General features: G+C 38.8%; 2 protein-coding genes across 5 annotated transcripts in view; one reads left to right on the top strand and one right to left on the bottom strand.

Annotated features, from left to right (window-relative positions):
- Positions 1 to 218: 218 nt before the first annotated feature.
- AKNAD1 (AKNA domain containing 1) lies at positions 219 to 11,591 on the bottom strand. Its single transcript, XM_036387736.1, has 14 exons — positions 11,527 to 11,591; positions 9,896 to 11,061; positions 8,729 to 8,858; positions 8,475 to 8,626; positions 8,309 to 8,368; positions 7,706 to 7,839; positions 7,242 to 7,368; positions 6,397 to 6,560; positions 5,019 to 5,104; positions 3,647 to 3,769; positions 3,449 to 3,559; positions 2,543 to 2,624; positions 1,590 to 1,737; positions 219 to 970 (listed from the first exon to the last, which is right to left on the bottom strand). Exons 2-14 carry the CDS (start codon positions 10,982 to 10,984, stop codon positions 851 to 853), a joined length of 2,526 nt encoding a protein of 841 aa, XP_036243629.1. The 5' UTR covers positions 10,985 to 11,061; positions 11,527 to 11,591; the 3' UTR covers positions 219 to 850.
- A 231-nt stretch (positions 11,592 to 11,822) lies between these two features.
- Positions 11,823 to 24,340, top strand: part of GPSM2 (G protein signaling modulator 2) — a 26,741-nt gene continuing 14,223 nt past the window's right edge. For 2 of the 4 annotated variants that reach the window (XM_054515773.1, XM_054515770.1), the window contains exons 1-2: positions 11,823 to 11,905; positions 21,772 to 22,087. In XM_054515773.1, the coding sequence (XP_054371748.1) occupies positions 22,026 to 22,087 (62 nt within the window). In that variant the 5' untranslated portion in view covers positions 11,823 to 11,905; positions 21,772 to 22,025. Of the gene's footprint in view, positions 11,906 to 14,369; positions 14,538 to 21,771; positions 22,088 to 24,340 lie in introns of those variants that run through there. The other 2 variants (XM_054515772.1, XM_054515771.1) reach the window with 2 other exon arrangements.

The following is a 24,340-nucleotide window of genomic DNA, read 5'->3' as shown; positions in this document are numbered from 1 at the left end:
TTTCTGATTTGGTTTTCATCAGTCCTTATGTCCTTTGGTTTCAGTGAGTAGCATCCCTGATAAAACAAGGCTGTTAACTGCAGTTAAATGGATGTTAGAAGGAAAATAATAGATGACTTTTCTTGGCTCACTGAACTTCTACAGTATTTTAAAATTTTCCAACCTACTTAACATCAGCTAAAATGTCAAAGCCAGATATAGCTGACAAATTAAGGACATCAAATTGAAGGAACCAATTTAATTGTTACTAAATACATAAACAACAAATAGTGTAATTCAATCATTGCAACATCCAAGGATGTTTCTTAAAAACAATCAACTCTCAATATAGGGCACTCTAAAACTAAAGTAATTGGAAATGTTGACTGTGACTTGGTATGTTAACATGACGTTTGCTCCTAGATGTCTCAGGTACAGAGGCTGTTTTCTCTAGGTGTGATTAAGCAGCTGCTGTTGAAGTGTGAGAAGCAATGATATGTAGTAATGACTGAGATTTATTCTCACACTTGGGACTGGGGAAAATCCAAGTCAGTTAATTTTGCTCGTTTAAGCAAATTTTTATGAAGCTGTCTTAAGTGAGTACTTACAGAAGGTATCTGTACACAGTAATGGATTAGCCAGCCTAACAAAGACTGTCAGTAGAATTAATAATTTGTTTTACAGTTGTAAGACTGAGTGCAAACGTGGAATATCTTTGTGCTCTGGTTTGGTTTAGTACCAATAGGTAGTGAACAACTGACAAAGTTAGCTAGCTGACTTTTTCATGTTTGTGTTCATCATTTGATTTTTGCAGAGATACTAACACTTCCAGTATGAACCAGCAGAACAATATAGCATTTGAACTAGATAATTAAAACTGTTTTCTTTTAACTTTAGCTAGATCTTCTGAAACTGCTTGTACCATTCGCTCTGTAGCTTCCTTCAAACTGTTTGCTGTCTCTATGGCATGATCCAGAGTAGAACTTAAAACCTGTTGGAAATAATAAAATGTAGCCTTGTTAATAGTGAAGGCAAATGTATACCAGGGTACTGGAAAAAGATGATGTTTAGGTTTTGTCCATGATTTTCATTCTGAATACATGTTGAGAAGTAAAAATTGTCACATGATAGACTGCTCTAGGATTCAAGTTGGAAGAATCTGTTAATCATTTCTCTCTTTGTGTATTCATTTGAACTGAGGGATATTTACACCTTTCTAATGTATCAGCTCCAGTGTGCTGAATGTTTTTGGTACTGAGAAGGTTTTCTTGAGGTTTTGATAGTGGTTTGTCTAGCTAGGCTTTGTTTCAGTACATGAAACACAATTCTAGAGATAAGATCCAGTGGTATTTTTTTGTCTATTTCACTTTTTATACAGAGACTGAGTTGCACAACAAGCCTGTATGTATCTATATAAAGAAATACAGTAATGTATAAGCCAAAATGCTTGGGGTTTGAACTCCCGCTTGTCTTACCCTCAAATGCACTACATGTGCTTAGATTGTAGGAATCAGCTTGCTAAGAATGGGATGTTCTACAGTGCCATGAGGTATGGAGGTAGTCCTTTCAAGAAAGATGTATGGCTTTTAATTTTCACTCAAAAGTCTTACATTTGCATAGGAATCACTGGCATTTCTGTCTCTGATGTTGATTGCAGATTTTCTTTGGGCAGATTTTTTACTCGGTGTGTATTGCTGTGAAAGGATAATTTTATCATATGTGCTTGGGCAGCAGGTTTTGGCAGCCACAAAGGATTTCCTAAAGATAAGATATGTAAATAAAATACCATTTAAGTAAGAAAAAGAATGTCTAAACTATGAATCACATACATACACCTTGATAGCACTTGGTTGCAAGTTAATTTTACGGTAAGTAGAATTTTCTATGGAATTGTAAAGCACAGTCCATCATTATTTGTATTCTATCTGCATTGCAATAAAACAAAAAATGTTCTAGGATGCAGAGTAAGAAACTTTCTGCTGCTGCTGCTGCTGTAACTTTCTCTCACAGTGTTCTATGCCACTGTGCAGCTCTCAGTTGCAGTTGCTGAACTTCCAGGCAATTCCTGCTATTGAGTAAAGCTGTCAAAATACTGTGACAAAACCTGTTTGCATTTCAGTCTAGTCTGTGCTACTGTTAGGAATCCAGTTTGTTTGTCTCATGGTGTAATTTAATATTAAGAACAATTAAAAGTAGGATTATTACTTATAGAGCAATAGTTGGTAGCAACCAGAGCTGCATTCTAATAATACAGGCCTGCTTTTGAATCTTTGAATGGGAACATCCTCTTAAAGTGAATGCTTTTTTATTATTAAATGTGTCAGCTAAAGAAGGTACATTTTTACTCTTCATTACATTAGGAGTGAAGAACTAATCTAAGAATTGTTTACACATGTTCTTCAAGCAAATATTTTAATTTCATGAAAGAGTGAAATTCTAATATACAACATGTACTGCAAAAGATAAAATATTATTCCTGCTTATGATACCTGGTGTTTTTTCCATGCTGAATCTTCAACAATGGGGTTTTCTATTGTACTACATAGTTATTACTACAGCTTACCTTTCATGAAGTCTGGTTACAACTTCATCTGGCTGACTGGGTTTTTGAGCCTTTTGGGTGGAGACTCTCTTCTGTGAATAAGCTGGAGTTGTTGAGGCCATGTATAAAACAAACAAAAAAAAGGTAATTTTCTGTGCATTTAAATTTTTTTTCCTCTTTAGCATAAATTAAAGACCAAGTAACTATCACTGCTGAATAAAACTTGAATATGTTTAAAGTTTTTTGTAAATGAGGATAGATTAACCTTTTTGTGTTTGCTCTTGAGTTTAGTTGGCAAATGGAATGCAGATTTATATTCAGTTTTATGCAGTGGGGAAGTGTAGAATAATCAGTGTCATAATCCTAATAATGAATACTACTTTGATTTGTAGTTTCACAGGCTTGCTAGAGACAAATAGTTAATTTATGCTTTCTTCTTTATGAAATTTTATATTTTTCTTTAAGCAATTTTTTCTTATGCTAGAGAGAATCTAAGTGACTTGAAAAGGTTCATGTTCAGATGATTTATTTTTTTTAAATTAGGCAGGCTCCCCTTGACTTTGCTGCATGTCATACAATATGAGGATAGAGCTGGAATTTTCTTTAGTACTTGTTTATACTACATTAGGTTAATGGCTGGCACTATAAAAGTTGGCACAGTAATGGCTAATTTTCATATCCTTTTATGTGGCTCTGCAAAATGAGATATTCCTGCCATAAATGAAAGATGAAAGGGATTCCACTCATAAAGAACCAGGGAAAGTTAAATCTGTTGTGCACGGAGATTAAACTTGACTAGGTGTGTAAAAGTTGGATTTACAGTGCTAATGAGTGCTTATCCTAAATTAAACGTGGCCTGGGGTGTGCAGTGTGCCTTTCTGCCCCTGAAAAGCTAGCCTGTGTTTGTTAATTACCCATCACACTTACAGGATGAACCAGAGCTTCTTTTTCTACATAGGGTACAAGACTGAACAGACTCTTTGTAATTCCTGAGTTTTACTTGATCTCTGCTTCCCCTGGGGCATCTGCATCTAAGTCCTGGAAACCAAGAGATGTGTGCTTTAGAAAAATAAAACTACAAGCAGTGTTTCCTTGTAGATGTTCATATTTTTGCAATCACTGTACCTTGTTTCTCTCCACATAATCTCATATTTAATGATTTGTAACTTAGAGTGCCACAGCTGACAAGGTCCTTGCTTTGTGAATCATTGTAAGAATCACAGGCTGAGAAGTCTTCTGAATCACTGCCTAAAATTCAAAAAATAAGTTAAAAGGGTCTGAAATATGGGAAGCTTTGGCTAATGTACTCAGGTAATTATTTGGCTTTCAGCACTGTAATTTCAGAGCTTTTTGCTGCCATTAATACTACTGCAATTTGAGGAAGTACTTTTCACCCCCAGGAGAGTGAGGATTGAGTTAAAGATTAGGTTTCAGCCCTGTCTGCAAGCTTTGAATGTAATTTTCTGGTGGTGCTTATTTTCAGACCAAGAATTGTTGGCTTTTTTTTCTTTAATGATGTTCTCCATGTCCTTGTCCACAGTGTTATGGGAACAGTGCAGCATAATAGGAATGGGATGAGAATTTGAGCAGCTCTAGTACGGCACTGCTTTAACTATTGCACCAACCAGTACAAACAATAATCCCAGGATGTTATGTTAAATTAAGAGGATATCACAAAAAAGTCAAGGAGAACTGATAGACAAAAGGTAAGAAAACCTGGATATTTAGACTTAAAACTGAATGTAAGACAGCTCATGCTGTTCTCCTTTAGTTGCAAATTTCTAAAAGCTTCAGAATATTCTGCAGTGGAAAGGTAAAATTGTTTTTAAGCAGAAAAATGAAGTTGACTCCAAAAACTGGAAGTGGAAGTACTGGTATGAAGTGTCTCAGTTGTCAAGCTTGGAATCATCTTCTAGAACATTAAATAAATGCAGATCAGAAAAAAAAGCAAAATCAAAGCATTGAGTGCACATCACTGTCATGCTCTTGAAAGTATTAGCAGTGGCAATATTTGGAAACTTATCTAGGAAGCTGAATTAGATTTATAGAGTAATTCAGGTTGGAAAGGACTTCTGGAGGTCATCTGATTCTCTCCCCTCTCAAAGCAGGCCCAACTTAAAGGAAGTTGCTTAGAACCCTGTCCAGCTGAGTTCTGAATATCTCTGAGAGTGGATATGCCAGAGCCTCCCTAGAGCAAACTGTTTCAATGCTTGAGCAAGTTCAAAATCTTTCATTCATATCTAACTGAAAATTGCACTGCAATGGGTCTGTTGCCTCTTGGTCTGTCACTGAGAATTCCACAGTGAATTTGACCTGGTTTTTTAGTTCTGACCTGTTCTTTTTAGTTTCCTTTTTATTCTTGGTGTTTTGTGCTCTGCTAAGCAGTAACATCTGTTAAAACTACAATGTTCATGTTGAGACATAAAAGGAATGTATTCCCAGGATTCTCTATCAGGTTTAAGCATGGTTCTGACCTTTATATGCCCTCATGACTTACTCAGGTTGGTATCTGATAAATCAGTTGGTTTTCTCTGCATGAAGAGTGGAGATGTTCCAGTTTTTCCTTCCTGGATATTTGTATTTCTTTGAGCATGAAAACAGAATATTTTTATTGTAAATTAATATTTCTATGATGAGACTTACAAACATCTCTAATCCATCATACTAATGATTAATTACTTAACTAAGAATAAATCATATTTATTTACAGAAAGACCTTTACTTGTATCAGTTATCTGAAAAGGTGGTAAGCAGAAGTTTTAATGAGTTGAAAAATAATTAACCCTTCAGTTAAAGGACACATTCTGACAAAAGCACCCTGACTTCTCACAAGTGTTAAAAATGCTTAAAAGTAGAGATCTTGATAATCCTGCATTGGAATAATAAAGTAGTATGAAATCTTAGCTACATCCATCTGTTACCACTAATAGTGTTTTGATACAACATACATTAAATATGATTTAGTATCTTAGTAACTTTGAACTGTAATTAAGGCTTTAATTTAATGCCTTTAGATAATTACAGGAATATTTGAGATGCACCTTCTGAAAGAAAAAGAACACAGTTCCTTGTTTGAGTTACCTGATGTGTACTTTTAACTTAGGGTGTACGGGATCACCAAGTTTATTTGGAATATTTTCTGCCTGTTCATGAACATAATGATCAGAAGATTGAACTAATAGTCTTTCAATAACAGAGAAAAAAGTGGAAGCTAGGTGAGTTTTACTAGAGAACTATTAACACCTACCCTACAAAGTAATCTGACAGAATTAGGTTAATATGACTGTGCTCTATGCTGCATTCTTTTCCCAGAAGCTCTGCTTCTCTGCTGGAACTTCAGTTGTCTCTTTTTAACCTTAGATTGGTTAAGGGGCGACCACTTATTTTATTTTTCTAATCTCATTGAGATGTTTAACACATATCAAATGCTTCCCAGGAGGGTGGAGATGGTATTTAGAGTTTTCAGAAAGTTTTGATTGTTAATTATGTAAGGATCTGCATCCCTCCCTTTTCTTGTTTAATTAAGAATACCACACAAATATTGGCAAATTATCTTTTACTGGCACTGTACTCTGACTAGTTATTCACATCCTGAATTTGTGTGGCTGTCATGAATTTTATACAGATGATTTAACTCCTAGGTGCAAATGATGGTGGTGTTTTGGCTTCAGGAAATACTTTCAGACTGAGAAAGGTAGGAAGACCAGGCTAGGAGGAATTCTTGGATATGCAGTTATAGAATTCTGTAGAATTTTTATTCTGGAAATATTCATGTTGCTTTTCAGATTTCAGTCATCCTAATTTTCTTATTCGGCAATTAATTTTATGTATATTTTTAATAAAATTTCAACAGCTGTTTCCAAGTTTTCACTTACATGTGCAGACAAAGATTGCACTTTTTGCCTTCTAAAGAAAGTTGATTTGCTGGTGGGATTACATCAGTTGTCTGACTTCTTTCTCCCTCATACTTCTTGTGAAAAGATGGAGTTTCAGTACCTCTTGTTTGTGGAAGTTCAGCAGTGCTTGAAACTGTGAGGCTCTGTACAAAGTAACAAAGCATAGACACAGGATTATGTGGGCCTTGCATTGCAAGGAATGACTCCTACCAAACAGCATCTCCTCAGGCCCTCTTAGCAATTTTCTCTGAAGCTCAAGTTACCCAAAACATTGGTTATAGAAGCATTTGTTGAGACTTACCTGTAGATTTGTAGAAGACAGTAAGATTATTTTTTGGGGGAGGGAAGTGTGTATGTGTATTTATGATCTGGGAGAAAATATTACCACTCTTAGGAGTAAACTCAATTTTCTGTAGTACAGTACTGTTTGGTCTTCTAGCAATTCTGCAGCTTAAGATCGTGGACAAAGTAATCTTGGACAAAGTAATTTTTTCTCCCACAAAATGATAGTGATTAATTCCCCAAAACAGCTTTGCAGAAGTTAAATTAGCTACTCATAATTTCTTACTATGAAATAAATGCTTTTGAAACTGGAACTAAGGACATTCAGTATAGTTTTGTTTTTATATATAGGTTTCTGTTACAGTTAATTACATATTATGAAGTTAGTATTTAATTAAAAATATTTTCTTTTGAAGTAATGTGCTATCTAAAAGCATCATGCCCTTACTAGAGGAGAACATACAATCACACAACGGCACTTAGGTTCTCAAGACTTGCATCAATAAAACAGAATCATTGTAGTGTTTAATAAAATCAGTTACCTCACAGAAAGACTGGGCAGATTCAAAGGAAGTCAGTAATGATGACAGGCTGCCTTTGTTGCCTTCCATTTGTTCTTGAATGTCTTCAAGCAGCATGCCAAGTCTGAATATTCCTCCTTCCACCCTTCTAAATCCAATCACAACTCACAGTTACTTAAAACTCTCTAAAGTGATCTTTTATTTCTTACCATGATAACTATAGTGGACATCACAGTACATTTCCCATAAAATAAAAAAAATAATGTATGGAGTTGTCAGAGTACCTTTTAAGTATTTGAATTAATTAGATATCCAATTACAAGTAGGACATATAAAGCCCAAGGTGAATTTTGGCCAAATAACTTACAGCTTACCACATTAAGGTAACATTTTCACTTCAGGAAAACTAATGGATAAATGAAGCAAAATCTGTAAGACAGTCAAAGAAAATAGACTGATGTACTACTTAGCACTTCTCTTCTAACCTCTCAGGATCAAACTCTCCAAGGTTGATAGGCTTGTCCTTGTAGTTCTGCAGGTGTAAGTTGTGGTGCTCTTCTCTAGCTTTTAAATAATTTCTTTCCAAGGCATCAAGGTATCTTTTCAGTTGATTTAATGCCTTCATCAATAAGAAATATTTCAATACAAAATGTCATGATAACTTAGCATAAGTAGCTGTCACTATGTCTTGCTATGTAAGCCAGATGTTATTTGCAGTGCTGTTGGTAAAAATTTTGGTAGTTCTCTGAATTGAAACAGGACTGCATATTTTATATTCACCTAATACTCTGTGCTGCTCTATTATGTCCAAGTAAAATAATAAAAATCATTTCTGAACTGATGCCCTACATGGCAAAATTCCTAACTTATATGGCATCTTTAGGCCTTTTATTAATAGTTTTAAGTCAGAATCCTTAAAAGATTTAAGAATTTGTCCACGTACTGAACACCTTCATTTTTGCTTCCTAATCTCCTACCTTCAGTCTGAATTGAGAAGAGTAAATATCCATTTCAGGTAAACATCAAGAATAAGTCTACAGCCATTTCAAGTGTATTTCAGATAGCTCAAAATACATAAATTAATTTACCAGATATTTGTCTTGTAAAAAGAGTGTTTCCTGGATCATATGTTTAGAGAAGTCTTCCACCTTCAAGACAAAATATTAGACTTAATTATTATGTTTAAACCAATTTGCCGAGAGAGTATGGAATTTGAGCATCAGTGCAAAGTGGATATTGAAAGAGAGCTCTTACTTTCTTAGTCAGTTGCTCTGTCTGATCCTTAAGTATTTGAGACATCTTTTCTCCTAGTGTTAGTTCTGGCAGTGAATCAGAAGGATTTAGACATTGTGCTTTTACTTTCCCAGCTGCTGGTAGTGCTGATGCTGCTGTTCCAGGCTGCAGTCCTATGGAATACAAGGGAAGATTGGTCAATTGCAATTTTGGCCCAAAAATGTAATCAAATTACATTAAATAGTCATTTGCATAGCTACTGTAATTTTATTTACTTGCTTTAAGCAAACCATGTGTAGGTTGTACAGGGACAGGAGCACGTAATGTGATGACATCAGGTGGTGTCCCAGTGTGTCCTGAGGAAATGGCAATGTTGGCATTTGCAAAGTCTGACTGAGGAAGTATCTGTTAAAATGAGAACCTTCATTATAGATACAATGTATAGAACACTTATGGAGCTGGACAAAAAACTTTAACTCAAAATACAAAATATTAATGAAATATATATTATATTATTATATATATTTTCTGAGTTGACAGATGTGTAAAGTGTCTCATTGTATATACTTAAAATACTCCTGTGTTGTGAAAATATAGAGGATTTGTATAAATGGGAAATACAATATGAAGGTGGTGAAATAGTTTTAGGGGGATAGACATAGTGCTAGAGGTGAAGAAGAATAACTTAAAAAAAAAAGTATTTTGAGAGATTTACCTTAGGATTTAATCTCAGATGGTCAGTATGATTCTGGATGTCAGCATGCTGTGTCAGCATCTCATTTGCAGCCAGGAGATAATAGGGAAAACTATTAAAACTTGTTGTATCTCAAGCAATTTACTAAGATGTAAATCTAGGAACAGAATTAAGGACCTGTAAAGCTCAGTGAGTGAGCTCCATGTCAGGGCATGAAATTGAGCAGCAGTTACCTAATTACCAACAAGCTTTAAAATAAACTCACAACAGTAAGAGAAATACTGTCGAAAAAATCCTTTATCAATAGATACCAGTCTCAGTAGCTGAAGTGTGTTAGATGTGAAAAAAGGCAAAGATGTCTTAACGTGGGTACAGTAAAAAATAAAATGTTGTTTTTAAAAATGTATTTGAAGTATTTTTGTGACTTTAAATATTTAAATATAACACTAGAAATAACACTTTATAGTGGATTTCCTAATGATTTGATAGGATGCTTTATCATCCCAAACAATGCTCCAGTGTTAAATACTGGTGTATTAAATAATACTAAGCCTTTAAATAATGGTAATGACAGTTCTGTATAAAGTCAGTCCCACAGAACTTTATTTGTGAAAGGAGTTTTTGAGTCAGATATGTACTCACTGATACCTATAGAGCTAGTCATGTTAGATTTTATGGGATAAGAATATCTTCTTACAATAAACCACTCTTACCCAGTATGGAGAATTTCTTCAAGCATCCTAATTACCTGTAGCTGTCGCAGCAGTTCTGAAATACTCCTTTCTTCTTGATTCTCTACTTCAGCAGAATTGAAGTAATTCTTATTTTCCAAAATGTTGTTCATAGATACTGATTTACTTTGCAAAATAGGAAAGGGTTTTTCTCTTGCAGTTGAAGGAACTGAGGTAATATTGTCAGGTTTTTTTGGTACTTGAACTTCTGAAGCAACTTCAGAGAAGTCAGGAAGGCAACAGGGAGCTTGCCCTTGGCCATATTTGAGCTCACAAGGTAAAACTGTTCTCTTAAACAGGGCTCTCTCATCTTTCATGTTTTGAAAGGTGTGTGTTTGTCCAGCCTCATTAATCACTTGTGAAAAGTCTTGCTTGCACCAACATTGACCAGAAGAAAAAATAGGTTTCTTTGAAACAGATCTATTTCCATTTAATGAGTTTCCATTTTTGTCATGAGCCTGTACTTCTTTGTGCTTTTCTAAGGGATACTCCTCGGAGCTCGCTGCCCATTGTTCATACACTAAAGAGCCTTTGCTGTGTTCTGAAGGCTCAGGTTTGCTCCCGGTGTCATCGATACTTTCAGTAAAGGACACCTCTGGTATTGTCTCACATTCAATTAAGGGGCATGTGCTTAGTAATTCTCCCCTAGAAAAATGACGCAGGAGGACCGTGGACATCCTGGAGGTAGTTCCATGTTCTTTGCTGTCTGCTTTACTGGGGCTACCAACAGGTAATTCCTGCTGAAAGGAAGCTTCGCTTCCAGGCATTTCAATTGGAGCTGCAGTTGTTCCTCTGGTGCCTCTGTGATGACTGGAGAATTCTTCAGGCTGTAGAGGAGTTTCATAATTGGCTGCTGCTTTTATGTTTTTGTTATCTTCAGAACAGGCTACGTTTAAAATAGCAGAAATATCTTTTGTACAACTACAGGCATTCAAATTCTCTGAGTTATTGTTGTATTTACAGCCTATTCCTACATCTCCATCATAAGCTAAGTAATCTTCTTCCTCTTCAGTTGCATCTGTGCTACAGCCTAATGCATCTGCAAATGAATTATTCATTTGGGCTTTCATCCAGTCTGGCACTTTGCACTTTTTTGTAGTCTCCATATCCAGTTTATGTAGAATATCAATGCCATTGCTTTGCTGGTTGTGGACAGAGCTTTTATTATTGCATGGATCGAAATCTGAAATGTATGATTAATAGTTATTTTATACTCAAATACACATGACAATAATACCTAGTTATCTATATAATTAATATTTCATTATCACCCTACTGTAGCTTTTTTAGAACAATCGTACTGCTATGAATGCTTCCCTATTTGCGCTAGTGGAAGTCTGCTGGAGGAAATAAGACACAAATGACAAAAGCATCGGGAACAGCAGCTGCTGCCAGTGTAGCAATCCCGCTGTAGTCGTGAAGACAAAAAAACTTGGTAACAGAGCCACGAGTGGTGCTAGAGTTCAATCTCAGGCTGAAAAAACCTAACCAAATCCCCCAACCCCTTTCCCTTGTCACTCTAAAGCGTTGCTTTAGCTTATGCTCTGGGAAAAAAGTTGTGATCTTTCTCTAATTTACTTTTCGTCCCCGTGTATCAAATACAATGCAATTTACTAGCAGCTCAGCATCATAAACTGCATTGTTTCACCTTGTCTGCAGTCGCTCGAGGCGGCAGAGGCGAGCTTGCAGCCTGTCTTTCCTGTGGGCACCGGCGCTGCCGTTCCCGGCCGGGGGCACAGCGTGACCGCGCCGCGGGGCCGCCGCCGAACGCTCCGCCCGCCCCGGCCCGGTGCGCGCCGCCCTCCCATTGGTCCGTGCGGATGATGCGGCCGCGCCGGCCGTTGGCGGCCGCGCCCCTGGGGCCGGGCGCGCGCGGCGGCGATTGGCGGGTTCGAGGAGCGGCTGCGCGTGGGCGGGCGGGGCTCGCCGCCCCTCACGGCCCCGCTCGGCTCCGCCAGCCCGGCTCGCACAGCGCCGGCCCCTGGAGCCCAGCTGGCCTCTCGCAGCCCCGCTGGCCCGGCACGCAGGTGAGCGGTGCGGCGGGGAGCGCCGGGTGGCAGAACGGGGGCTCCGGAGGCGGGCCCGGCAGTGCCGCGGCCCCGAGCGGGGCGGTGTGTCGGCGAATGGAGCGGCGGTGCGGCCCTGGGCGAGCCCGGTGCCGTGTGCCGGCGGCCGCCGAGCGCCCGTGGCCAACAAAGGCAGGAGGTGCCGGTGCCCGGCGCGGGTGGGTTGTGTGCCGCGATCGCCCCGGAGGCTCTGAAGGGAGCCGGTACCAGCAGGGCTGTGCATCGGCCGCCTTTGGGCACTTGTGTTGTGCTAACGAGATGGATAAATAAAATGAAAGCATAAGGGCAGGAGCGAAACAGGCTGGTGGGAGAACCGGAACCAAAGAATCTGCGAGCATAACGTGAGGAGTAAGGGACACAGGGAGCAAACTCTAAACTCGTGTTCGAGAGTTTGAGTCAGGCGTTGTGTTGTGGCATATCTAAACTCGGATCATACCAGACCTGTATACACTGCAGGTTTTGCTAATGTAGTTCCCGCCCTTCTATTGCTTTTTCACTTTTTCAGTGGAGGAGCATAGTAAATCAGAAACTGCTCTCTATCCCTTTATTGACCTGATTGCCAAGACACAAATTTTACCCCACCCTGAAGCTGTGGCCTTTCTTCTGCTTTAGAAGTTTTTTCAGCCGAATGTTGTTCCTGTTAGATTCTTGCCAGTGACTGCAGGGCTCGTGTATCCTGGGTTGCTATGGAGAGCTGTGCAACCATCTCAGAATTTGGAAGAACGTGCTGAGTCTTGCATCTCAAAAAGATCAGTTAAGAGGTTCTAGTCCCTGCTTAAATTTTGTCTGGAAACTTTATGCCTCTTTTTAAAGTGATAATTCGATTAGACCTGAAAATGCTGGCAAAAAGACCTCCTTGTAATACAGTCCTTCTAAATTAATTGCTTATATATATTTATAGTATGTTAAAACTAATTTGTAGGCCTGTCCAAGCGTTCCTTCTTACTAGTTTAATTAATGGTTAGCAAGTCTTCTGGACTGTGCATCCCTCTTCAGTAGGAAGGACTTTGTACTTCCAATTACTTCCTTATAAAGCTGGGACAAAACTTACCTGAAATCTAAACCAGCTTCACTGGACTAGAAGAAACCTGTGTGTGTTATCAGTTGCTTTATTTAGTATGCTGTTGTTTAAATGCTCTTGTAACTCTTTCAAGCATCTTAAAACTGCTTAGGATTGTACATTGCTGCTACTCTTGCTGCAGAATTAGTTCACAAAGTGATGGTTTGAAGGTCAGACTAAGTTTTGAAAAGCTTTTTTCTAAAAAGGAATGCTCTTTGTCCATAGTTTTAACTACTGAACGTAAGGGTATTTTTTTTTTGCGTTTATAATTTTTTAGTTTCTCCTCATCTACCACTTTTTAAGTTTTAATGGGCAATATATTTCTACTTTTTGTCCTTTGTAGCCCTTGTGTGGTCAGTTTGACTTTCCACAACTTAGTCCTGCCCAGATCTGTAACTATAGTCCTGCTTTCAGTAGCTCTTAAGGTTAACGTCTTAATGAACTTGGTTTTGTTTGAGGAGTGAGTGATTATCTTACGACTTTCTGAGGGATCAACCTGTTATTGTTATCACTGCTCCTGCAAATAAAAGCTGAGTCAGATACCAGGTACCAGAAAAAACCTTAAACTTTTCTTTAGCCATTTAGTAGCAAGCCAGTTATACAAGTGATAATATCCAAAAAGGAAAAGAAGGTATTATTTTGTGGAAGACCACAATATTAGGAATGCAAAATACAGGAAAAGCAGAAGTAGAAGGACTAGCAAGAGGTGGTTGAAACACATACAGTGTTGAGCAGATGATTAATGTCAAGTTGCCTCTTGGGACTCAAATTTGGCAGTGTTTGAGGAATATGTTACTTGTTCATATAATAAAACTTATTTCTGTTATAGGAGGAAAGCTTTCATTCAGCTGGGTTGCAGGGAATATAAACCACATGTGATTTATAAAGAAGGCTCTCTAAATCTATTATTTCTTCTTTATTTCTGTTTGCTATATTATTTTTCCTCCCACTGCCATGTTAGTATACTCTTAGGAGTTTTGTTCCTTGCCTGCAGCACTTTGAAGCCTGGACCTTATCTAGCTGGTTTGTTAGAGAGCAGGATGTGCTACTGTGACCAATTCTGTCAGTGTAATAATAATGCCTGTACAGAGTGGATAAACTGGCAGTGGGGGCAAAGTGGGCTGCAGTCCAGTAGTCATCACACTGATGGAGGAAACTGCATTGAGGAGATTCTGAATAGATTTGCAGCTGCATCCCAAGTGTTGGAATGAATATACACAGCCATTTACAACTTGGCACCTCAAGAAATACTGTTTTCCTTAATCTCCTTAGGTGATGTGCTATAAATGCACTGTACCTGTCTGTAAGAAGCAACCAGTGTGAAAAAGTCTTCTCAGTGTTGTGAGTGCTGATCCTGCACCTGAGCTTTTGCAGGTTGTAGCTGTAGGCTCATTAGGGAGGATGTTAATGGCTGCTGCTGGCACCTGGGAGCTGAGGGGCACAGGTGATCACCAAGCAGTGCCATTGACCTGCCATGGATCATTGCAGTTGTGTAACAGAGCTTCTACGAGAGCTGCGTCTGCTCCCTGCAAGGTAAAGCCCTGCTGGAGTGGTGAGGATTGGTTATGCTGAAAGTCTGCTTTGGCTCTGAATGAGCACCACAGTGCCAGCTAGGAATTTGGAAACAGCAGCTATATTGCTTCACTGAAATTGCTACTGTGTCTTACTGCCAGTGATTCTAAGGATTATTATTTTTTTTTAAATTTAATTTATAGAATCATAAGGTATCTCTTCTATTTCTTTGTAAGATGCTTGTACAGTGTTTGTCTTCTTTCTTTTACATACCAGTATCTCTTTTTAAGAGATTTCATAGACTAAGAAGGAGCCAAGCTAGGTGGAACATTTTATTGGAGAGATTTGTGATCAACTTGCTCTGTCAGCTCAGTGCAAATAGCCAGCTTTTTGTGCTGAACCCTTCCTATGTGGGGCTCTTTCATGCTGGATAACATGCTCCAGTTCCCAAACTGAGTGTCTGGTTGCCTGGGAGAGGCCTTGTATATGTTCATTTGCATGATGAGATTGTCCCAAAGGAGCAGGCTTCAAATTTACCTTCAGAACTTGGTAACAAAACTGATTTATTGGGCATGATTTCAACTTCCACTGTGAATAAGGATTGCATACTGCTGTGTTGTGAACTCTTATTGCAGTCTGTTGTGGCATTTGTGCACTTAAAGTGCTTGAATGCAAATCTCATCCCCAGTTGAGGGAGATGTTGGAAAGAGGGCAGTGCAGTGTTTGTTTTCAGTCTGTGAATGACAATTTGTAAATAAACTTGGATCTGGTTGTAATAAAAAATAAGAAAAGAAAAAAGGATAAGGAATCCTAATACCTTGATGTATCAAATATCAAATATGAAAAATTCTGACCTGTTTTGACTATGATCTTATTCGGTACCGTTCTTGTATCTGAAATCTTAATCTTGCTGCATGTAGAATTAGTTTTCAGTTGCCTGATTAGTTTTATGATGGGTATATTAGTTATATTTTGCTGGCACTTCATGTTCTCCTTTCTTATGGTAGTGTGGGATTCCCCTGATTCAGGACTTCAATAGATGGCTTACATTAACTATCTGCAGGAGTGTCTGTATAATGAAATACTGGTGGTCACTTGTGTTAACTGCACTGGGTTCTTTAACCTGCACACTGGACAGTAATGATGTACATTCGGTAGCGAGCTGTTTGCCAGGTAAATACTGGTTCTCTTAGAAACAGGAATAAGCAGGATATAGAGTTTGAAAGGCTTGGCATGTTGCAGACCTTTAGCATTACTTAAAGCCCCAAACACTCCATTCAGCCAGGTACTCGACAAGCAGAGGAAAAATCCTCCTCCTGATCTACAGGATAGGTGGAAAGTACCTACAGGAAGTGCCAGGGGCAGGTGGAAATGCTCCTGCATTGAAGGCTCCTGTTTGCCTTTAGCAGAGCTGTGTGAGCCAGGGATCCTACAGCTGTGCCAAGAGGAGTTAACCTGTGAAATGAAGGAGATGAACCTTCTCTTACCTGTGTTTAGAACCTACCATAAGCAGGGTCTGCTGGGTTTAAGCCACCAGTGAAATAAAGAAAACCCCAAACAAAAACTGGTACAAACAGAGTGATAAATTAAATATCTCTATTGTTGCCATGTCTGTCATAATGCAGGGCCACATTAGCAATTAGGTAATGGATGCTGGACTCTCTGGAGATGTGTTCCCTCTAGTTTCAAATCCATGATTTCATTTCCAGCTGTGGATGTGTTGAGATCCTCACTTCATTTGAGCAAAATTTATCTCAGAAATTCTTGATGCCTGTCATTGCTGTGGGGGGTTTGTTTGTCTTTTTAAAATTAATTTTAAATATGGAGATGAGTGTCTCATAGCTATGATAGTTTTAAAGGTTTTTTAAAAAATACAAATAGAGCTAGTGTATTTATATCCTGTAAAGTAGTTTTGGGGATTTCTGCAATATTTTCCTTACCTTGTTTAGTACAGTTATTCATATTTTCAATAAAACGGTTTTTTGTACCTACTTGGGACTCTTTGGGACTGTTCTGGGGGATCCTTGTTCTCCTTTGTCACTAGGGGGTTTCTCTTCCTGTAGTCATAATTATGACTAAATTAGAGTAAATTGATGAGTAAATTAAAATAATTGGACAGAAACCCTTTTCTTGATTTGGATTTATGTACAGTGCTAGAAAGAAAATAGAGAAAGGAGTGAAGAAAAGAATCAGATTGCTCAGGAGTTTGTGCCAGACAATTATAGTATTTGTGTAACTACTCATTTAGCAATTCTTTTCATTTTTTGAGGAGAGTTGCCATGAGTATCTGAACTTCTATTATTGGTATTTTTCTGGTCTTTTATAACCTCTTGTGCTTCTGCTGACCATCTGGAAAGACTGCTGGTTACTGAAGTCATTGAGTGTTGGGCATTAAGTGGCTAAAAAGGGAGATGGAATAATTTCAGAGATAATGGAGTCAAGTTTCCCTCCCTCACTCTAGTAATTCTTTTCTTTTGATTCACAAAAGGTAGTTAGCTGTGCACCTGTCAGTTCTGGTTACAAAATGCCTGTCTGGCCTTAAGCTCTCAGTTACAATTTGGTGATTCTCTTTCTAGCAAGGAAATGATGGTTTCCTTTATAAAAGATAGCTCTGTGCACCTCATTTGGGCAAAGGAGAGGAGCCCTCATATTCCATTTTCTATTGGAAGAAGTGAAATTCCAGGCTTGTGGAGCAGTGAGTTGATAGGGTTACAAATCATCATCACCTCTGGGCCAAAGCCAGTGCAATACCCAGCCCTCACAGCCATTTCAGGGCTGTCTGCAATATTCAGCAATGTGTCTAACATGGTGTGGGCCCATATTTATAAGTCAGCATGGTAAATATAGGTGGGGTGGAGGAGGAAGCATCTGAACCAAGAACGTGAGATAGTGGTTTGATTTGTTTGCAGCTTGACTGATGAGCTGGATGGTATAGGGTGTTTAGGTGGGGCCTTTGCCGTGCTCTGTAGTGACACAGACTCTGCAGCATGAGCTCTGTCACTCACACCTGGGAGCTCAGGAGCTGTTTATGAACTTCAGCTTTCCTCTTGTGTCCATGAATGTGTGATGTGAGCTGCAAAGTGGCTTGCATGCTGCTAAGCCAGTCCTATGAGAGAATCCCTGTGGTTTATTCTGAGGTTTTCTGCTCAACAGACAAATCCATCAGGAGACAAAGGCAGTATTTCAGAGCAGGCACTGTTCCACATCATCATGGTCCTGAATAAAACCTCAAATTCACCTCATCAGTGAAGGTGGTTTCTGTCTGCACTCAGCTAATCAGCTCTTGAACAGCTGTCAGAAGTGGTGCAGAGAGGAGTTTAAAATTAAGCTGCCAAGAATAACCACAGTGGTCTTAGTACAGTTGTGTCTTGTATTTGCAGGATCCATTCTCATGACTAGTCACTTGTACTGTGCTCAAGGTTTGGGAAAATTAGCTGTTTCCCAGCATGGCACACATTTACTTAGAGACTCATTCACAGGGGAATATATATTACTGCAGAAATGCTAATGATGATGCTGTTTAACTATGTTAATAGTAAATACAATATTACACTTGATGGGAAATTTTAAGGCTTTTTGGTGGCTTATTTTAGGCTTATCCATTAATCAGGTAAATTTTTAAAATATCCTTGAACAGCACTGAAGACTAAAATAGAGAATGCTTTACTTCTGAGTGTTCCTTGTGCTATTTGTATTTATATGCTCTTTTATATTTTGAAGGTCTGAAGCTGATCTCTGTATTTCAGTAATTGGACTGTTGGTATATTTTTATTGTTGGTTCTTCATTCACAGGGTATGCACAGCTCTGTTTTGTTTTTAGATGATCCAGTTCAAGCTTCTCTTCTTTTTTTCTTTTTATTTTTCTCCTACCCATTCTGTAGCATCTTTCTGAAAGGAAATTCAAACTCAATTCACCATTGGGAAATTTGTCTTAATCTTGAAACAAGCATTCTCTGTCACTAGTTTTTCTCAGGAAATGCAGTTAGTGCAGTAGATCTGCCTTTATCTCTACTTTCCTGTATTAGCTTTTGAATCTCTCTGTCGGTGATGACTTCACTTGGCAGATGCTCCTTTCCCACAGATTTGTGAGGAATAGCAGATGGGGAGAGAAGGCATCCCTTGATCACCTCCTTTAGGGAAAGGCAGAAGGAAGGGAGCTGTTTGATATTCCAGCAGCCCCCCAGGGACTGCTCTGTCAGCTGCCCAGCCCTGTGACTGCATCAGCAAACAAATCAAACTTTGGATCATCTGACAAGCTCCAAAAAAGAAGGTGTGGGTTGAGGAAAGGAGCAAATGAAGCTGCTTAAAATGTACCATTTTGAGGTGATGAAGGAGAATAAAACCATCTTCTCCAACTGTATTGTGATCATTAGTTCTGTGTACTGCAAATAAATCACAGCACTGGCTTTCTGTTGCTTGCTGATGCATTATCACCTGTGCAAAAATATGGTTTTCTGTCAAAATGAAACAAAAACATCTATTGTAGACATTCAGTGTAGCTAAGAATTGCAAACTGATTAAACTCATTGTCTACCATTGAGATACAATTTATAGTATGTAATCAAATCATTGCTGAAGTGGAAAATGCCTTAAAAGGTGAAACACCTGGCTGGAAGGTGTGCTAGCTAAAACTACTAGCTTGCATACAGGCTTTGGAGAAAGAAATAGCAACTTCTGTTTTATCACTGTCAGGAACTTGAAACTTACTGATAAGAATTAAAAATAGGGGGGCCTTGGTTTCTTCTGTAATTTTTTTAAGAGAGAGTGAGCCTTATTCCAGTGTTAGCATTTGTATCACTGATTCAGTGCAGGGATGTTAATGGAAGGTTGAGATGTACTTTCATCATGCAAACCCTATCTATATTCATATAGCTTCTATATAAATCTGTGATTTAACAGGAAAAAAATGAAAAGTGACTTTCTGCATGCAATAAGCACATTTTTTTAGACAGAGCATTGAATTGAGGCAAATTAGCCTTTCCTGATGGTTTAATTGAATATCCTTTAGCTGTTTTTAGCCAGGGTGAGTAATTATGGCTCACCATTTTCTTCTAATAAAGAATTGATACAGTGCATGTTTTGTCTGTTGTAGGATATGGGGGGCTGGTACATTTGATTGCCAAACCTCTGCCTTGCTTCATTTGATTTGGGGTGCTGAGGCTGATGTTTGTTTCTGTTTTGGTATCAAAAAACTGTGTAATCAGTCCCACCAGAGTAATTTCCCTCTTCTGGAGGAGACCCAGCCTTTTTTCTCTGTGGGCTTTTTGCTGCTACTTCAAAATAACAGAAACCCTTAGGACTTCCTGTATTAAGTAAATTGTGCATTTAAAGGTTGTGTGTACAGCTTCAAGTGTTTGCCTTCCATCTCCTGCCTTTTGCATTCCCCACTCTAATTAATGTGATTTAGGTTTGGTTACTGATTACAGGCTGGCATGGCTGAAGGCGTAATTGACATCCTAATGACTTACAGGTGAAGAAGCCAGGTATGGAGAGCAGGCCCAGTAATTTGGGTTGGATCTGTGATGATGATGTGTTGGCCAATGTGGGTGTGTCTGTATCACCCTCCCAAGACCAGGAATGTGCTGTATGGCCATTAAGGAGGGAAATAAACAGGAGTAGTGGTTCCAGCTCTTGGTGGCATCAGTCAGATGATGAGGACAGATGTGTAGCTCAAATACAGTGAAGCTATAAACACCTGATGTAAAATGTACCGCTAAAAATATTTAAACAAACACAGATGTTCTGATGTATTTTTAAGTATAACTGGTTCTTTAAATTAAAGTTGACTTTTTATTTTTAAAAAAGCTTTTTAAATTATTCAGTTAATTACCATTACAGTGAAAATACACAAAAAAATTACTACGGTCATCATCTCATGATCTGTGTGTACCAGAGTACACACTTTTACTTTGTGGTGCGTTCCTCTGTGGAAGGGAACTTCCAAACCCCTTGGATTTGCTGAGCAGCAGGGGGGCTGCTATAACCTGGGTGGCTTAGGGCCATCTGCCTGTATGAGTTACCTGAGCTGAGGCTGGACAGACTTCTGCAGAGTGAACACCTGGAACACAGCCTGCCCAGTGTGTGGGCTGCAGTGCTATTGTAACCTCTGGGTGTCACGCTTCATAATTGCAAAAATACACCCACACCCTCTTGTTGATGCCAAATCATTCCAGTGATGAGCATGGAAGGGCAAAATACTTGTTTAATTGGAAGAATGTGGGTAGTCTGAGGGCTGCTATCAAGGTAGAGGAGGATGGGAAGCATGAATCTTCACAGCTGGGACTTGATGAAGCCAATGAGAGGAAAAGGTATGGGCTATATTGACAATTAAATATACAGATTTGCATATTCTTCTGATGACAGCTTTGAGTCTGAGCTCTGTTCCTGTCTTTTTGACACCTCTGCAGTCTCTTGATGAAATATGCATTTGTGAATTACACAACTCTATGTTTACTTGCAAAGGAAGGTAATATTAGTACTGAGGCGTAAATATGTCACCGTCTCTACTAAAAATATGTTTAAAAGTGGGTAAACTTTTGATTACAGGGTTTCTTTTCTGTTAATTTTTCCCAGCCAGCCCAAACATGTCCAATATTTATATGCTGGCTTCTGCAATCTCTTTGAAGCAGAGTTTGGAGCTCACATTGCAGTGCTGCAGAATTTTTGAATAGGAAACCAGTGTGAACATCACTTGCCCTCCAAACTCCCATACTCCCCCCTTTTCTTTTGGGACCAGAGGGAAGAAAAGTAAATATAGAGGTTAAACCTTTGCTGGCTGCTGTGCTTACAGTATTGCAGGTGGGACAATCTGCAGAGTGGATGATCTGCAGATGGGATTGTGCCCACCAGTTCTGACTGCTGTGGGCCTTCAGCTGATGGTTGGTCAGGTTTTTGGGGGCAGTGTTTACATGTAAAGCACTTTGTGATCTGTTCTATATTATGCCTTTCATTCTGTACTTTTCATCCTTTAAGGTTTTTGCCTGGAACTTCATGAGGCCAGAAAATCCTAAGAAGGGTAAATTCTTCAAAGTGTCCAAGAGAAGAGAGAGTGTTGGTTTTTGTTAAACCTCTTTGGCTTTCTCACTTGCCTGCAGGAATTGCCATGTCTGTGTAGAAGGCTTTGGCTCTGCCTTTAAGTTCTTGAATGATGTTTCCTGCTTCGTAGGAGCAGTGTTATGCTTTTACATCAGCTGTAAATGCTGATGAGTTATTAACCATGAGACTTCAAGCCAAGCATCTTGTGTTCCCTTTGCAGAACCGTGGCTGAATGGAGCTTAAAGGGCCACAGATGAAAGAAAGAACATGAACATTTCTGAAGGTGTGAGATGTGGCTGGCAGTGACCTCCTTACCTCAGTAATAAAGAAGAGTTTTTCTGCAGTAGCTTAGGATATCTTTACTCCAGCTTCTTAATATACTAACTGGAATGGTGCTCTGACAACAATTCCCCATAATAAAGCACTTACCCTACTACAGAACAGTATTTCTTTCTCTGCTGGTAATGTAACTCAATGGCGGAAAAGGATGTTTTGATAAGCATGCCTGAAGATCGCTCCTTTCACGTGCGATACAGGTAAGACTGGTAATTTTGCTGTAAATTAATAAGTGCCGTTAATAATAGAAAGCTAAACAAGTTGTAACAAATAGCTTGATATCTCTGCTAGTAGTGTTACTGAAATTTAAAATTAAACCCATTTTTTTCTTGATTTTTTCAACAATGAAAATTCACTTCTGCTATGTAGCAGATTAGTATGAATAAATTATTGTATAGTACTGGAACTTGCATGGTAACAGAACAGTACATTATTGCATGTATTTCTTTGTACTTGGGGTAGAATGATATGAAGTGTGGTGCCTGTAGGGTAATAGCTGCTCCCTCTTTTAGCTTTTAGGCTGCCTGTGGAAATTGCTGACTTTTGTCTGCTAAAGTTCTCTGTACTTGGCCCATTATTCTGGTGAAGGAGGAGGTGTTTTCCTTGCTTAAAATTGAGGTTTGGTTGATAGATGGAAACTGCCTTGGTGCCTTGCACTCAGAAGTACTGTTCTTGCAAGTGAAGAGGATATGGGATTTCCCTTCTTTTCTAATTTTTCTTCTGAATCCCCTTTACAGACCTGGGACAACGTGTTAGCATTTCAGACTCGCTCTAATGGAGCTGAACTACAGGAGCATTGTGTAGTGCATGGTGTTTGGAAGGGTGAATCTTGCGGTTCATTCAGTAGGAAGGGACGCTGGAAGACTGAAATGATTGTTTAAAAAGAAATAAAAAATGTGGTTCTTGTGTGCTCCCCCCACCCCTACCCTGATCATCCTTTCTTTGGAGGCCTTTTCCTCACTAGCTAACAGCAATAAGGCTGTTAACCTGTATTTGTAAGACAGCACATGCTATGGCATAAAATTAATCCTTTCAACATTCTGACAATGTTAGATGGCTGTTGGAGTGGTCTTCTCTTCCATTTCATAGAAAGGAAGTCCTTAATTTCATTTCATACAAGTCCAGTGTCCTGGGTGGTAGTGCAGCCAGCTGGAGAAGCTCTCTCATGGTCAGTAAGGAGAAAAATTAGCAAATAAGCTGTAATTTACTGTTTTCTCTCTTTATTTGGCTAAAATCTCTATCCTGTGGCTTTGACCCTCAGTGTGTAAGCATGATAACTCTGTGCTGAGTGTTTCCTGAAGGGACCCCTGCCCAGCATTCCTCTACCACATTTCCCCACGCTGGTGCTGGTGCTCTTGGTCCTCCCCAGACAATTGCAGAATATCCTTGCTCACTCTTTAATAAAAGCAGGAGCTGTTCAGGGTGCTGTTATAGAAATAAATGGATGAAAAATAGGTCAGGGCCAATTCACTGGTATAAACTGACAAGATAAAAAAACTTCAAAAAATTTGGCAAGCACAGTCAGGGCACAATGTCTTACTGCTTTATGCTGTATTTCAGTACAGGTTTGAATGAGACCAATTAAAAATATCAACAATAACAATATTCATGACCCTCTTAAACTTTTCTGCAAGAACTATAATCTGATTCACTTTTAAAAAACACGATGGCAAATACTTTTAATTTAAAAACATATTAAACTTTCCTAAGACTTTGAGAAATTAAGAATTAATTCAGTATATTGACCTGGAACTTTATGATGATATTGATAGCTGTAATTTGGAAATATTTTATTTTGTTGGAGTTTAAAATTTAGTGCAGGAAATAAAAGGTCATAAATTACTGGGGAGGGAGTTACCAGTTTTTAAAAAAAATTACTTGCAGGTATTATCCCAGGTTTGTTTGGCTGTGACTGCTCTTTCCTTCCTTTTGGCATTCCATTAGAACTGATTTTAAAGAAGTTGGAGCCCACTCCTAAGGAAAGGCTTTACTGTGGGTCTGTTTCTGACTGTGCAAGTGTTTCTTTCTCCCCACAGTAGTTCATCAGTATCACTTTTGCAGTTATAAAGGTGCTTATGCTGACAGAAGGAGGGTTCTTCTTGTTTCTTTTTAGTGACTGAAAATAAAATGCTAATGTTACTTGATTTGTATGAATAAATGGGTGAATATTTGTAGAACTTGTTTCTTTTGGCCTGCTAAATTCATGCACCAAAACCTTGTAAGTGCTTTTATCTTGACTGGAGCAAAAGAAGACAGAATTCAGGGTGTGGTTTCTTTGTGTGTGAGCTGTTTGTTTCTAAGTTTGAAGAAGCAGTGCTGCAGTGGGGCTGTTCTGGAGCTGTTTGCAGTGGTGGCTGTCGAGGCTTCTGCTCATGGGGGGAAGCCCAGAGTAAGGGCAGTGGTCAGGAATGGTGTGTCAGCTTTATTACAGTGTGCTTTATTACAGTCAGCTT

This window comes from Molothrus ater, chromosome 9 (genome assembly GCF_012460135.2).
Source record: "Molothrus ater isolate BHLD 08-10-18 breed brown headed cowbird chromosome 9, BPBGC_Mater_1.1, whole genome shotgun sequence".
Taxonomy (NCBI): domain Eukaryota; kingdom Metazoa; phylum Chordata; class Aves; order Passeriformes; family Icteridae; genus Molothrus; species Molothrus ater.
The sequence above is the reverse complement of the archived record's forward strand: the minus strand, read 5'-3'. Positions and strand labels throughout refer to the sequence as shown.

Bases quoted from the DNA above. Each gene is read 5' to 3' on its own strand.
- AKNAD1 (XM_036387736.1), bottom strand. From the start codon at position 10,984: ATGGAGACTACAAAAAAGTGCAAAGTGCCAGACTGGATGAAAGCCCAA. The intron at 8,859-9,895 runs GTAATTAGGATG...TCATTTTAACAG, and splicing joins AACTGCTGCGACAGCTACAG to ATACTTCCTCAGTCAGACTT. The intron at 8,369-8,474 runs GTAAGAGCTCTC...TTTGTCTTGAAG, and splicing joins CAGAGCAACTGACTAAGAAA to GTGGAAGACTTCTCTAAACA.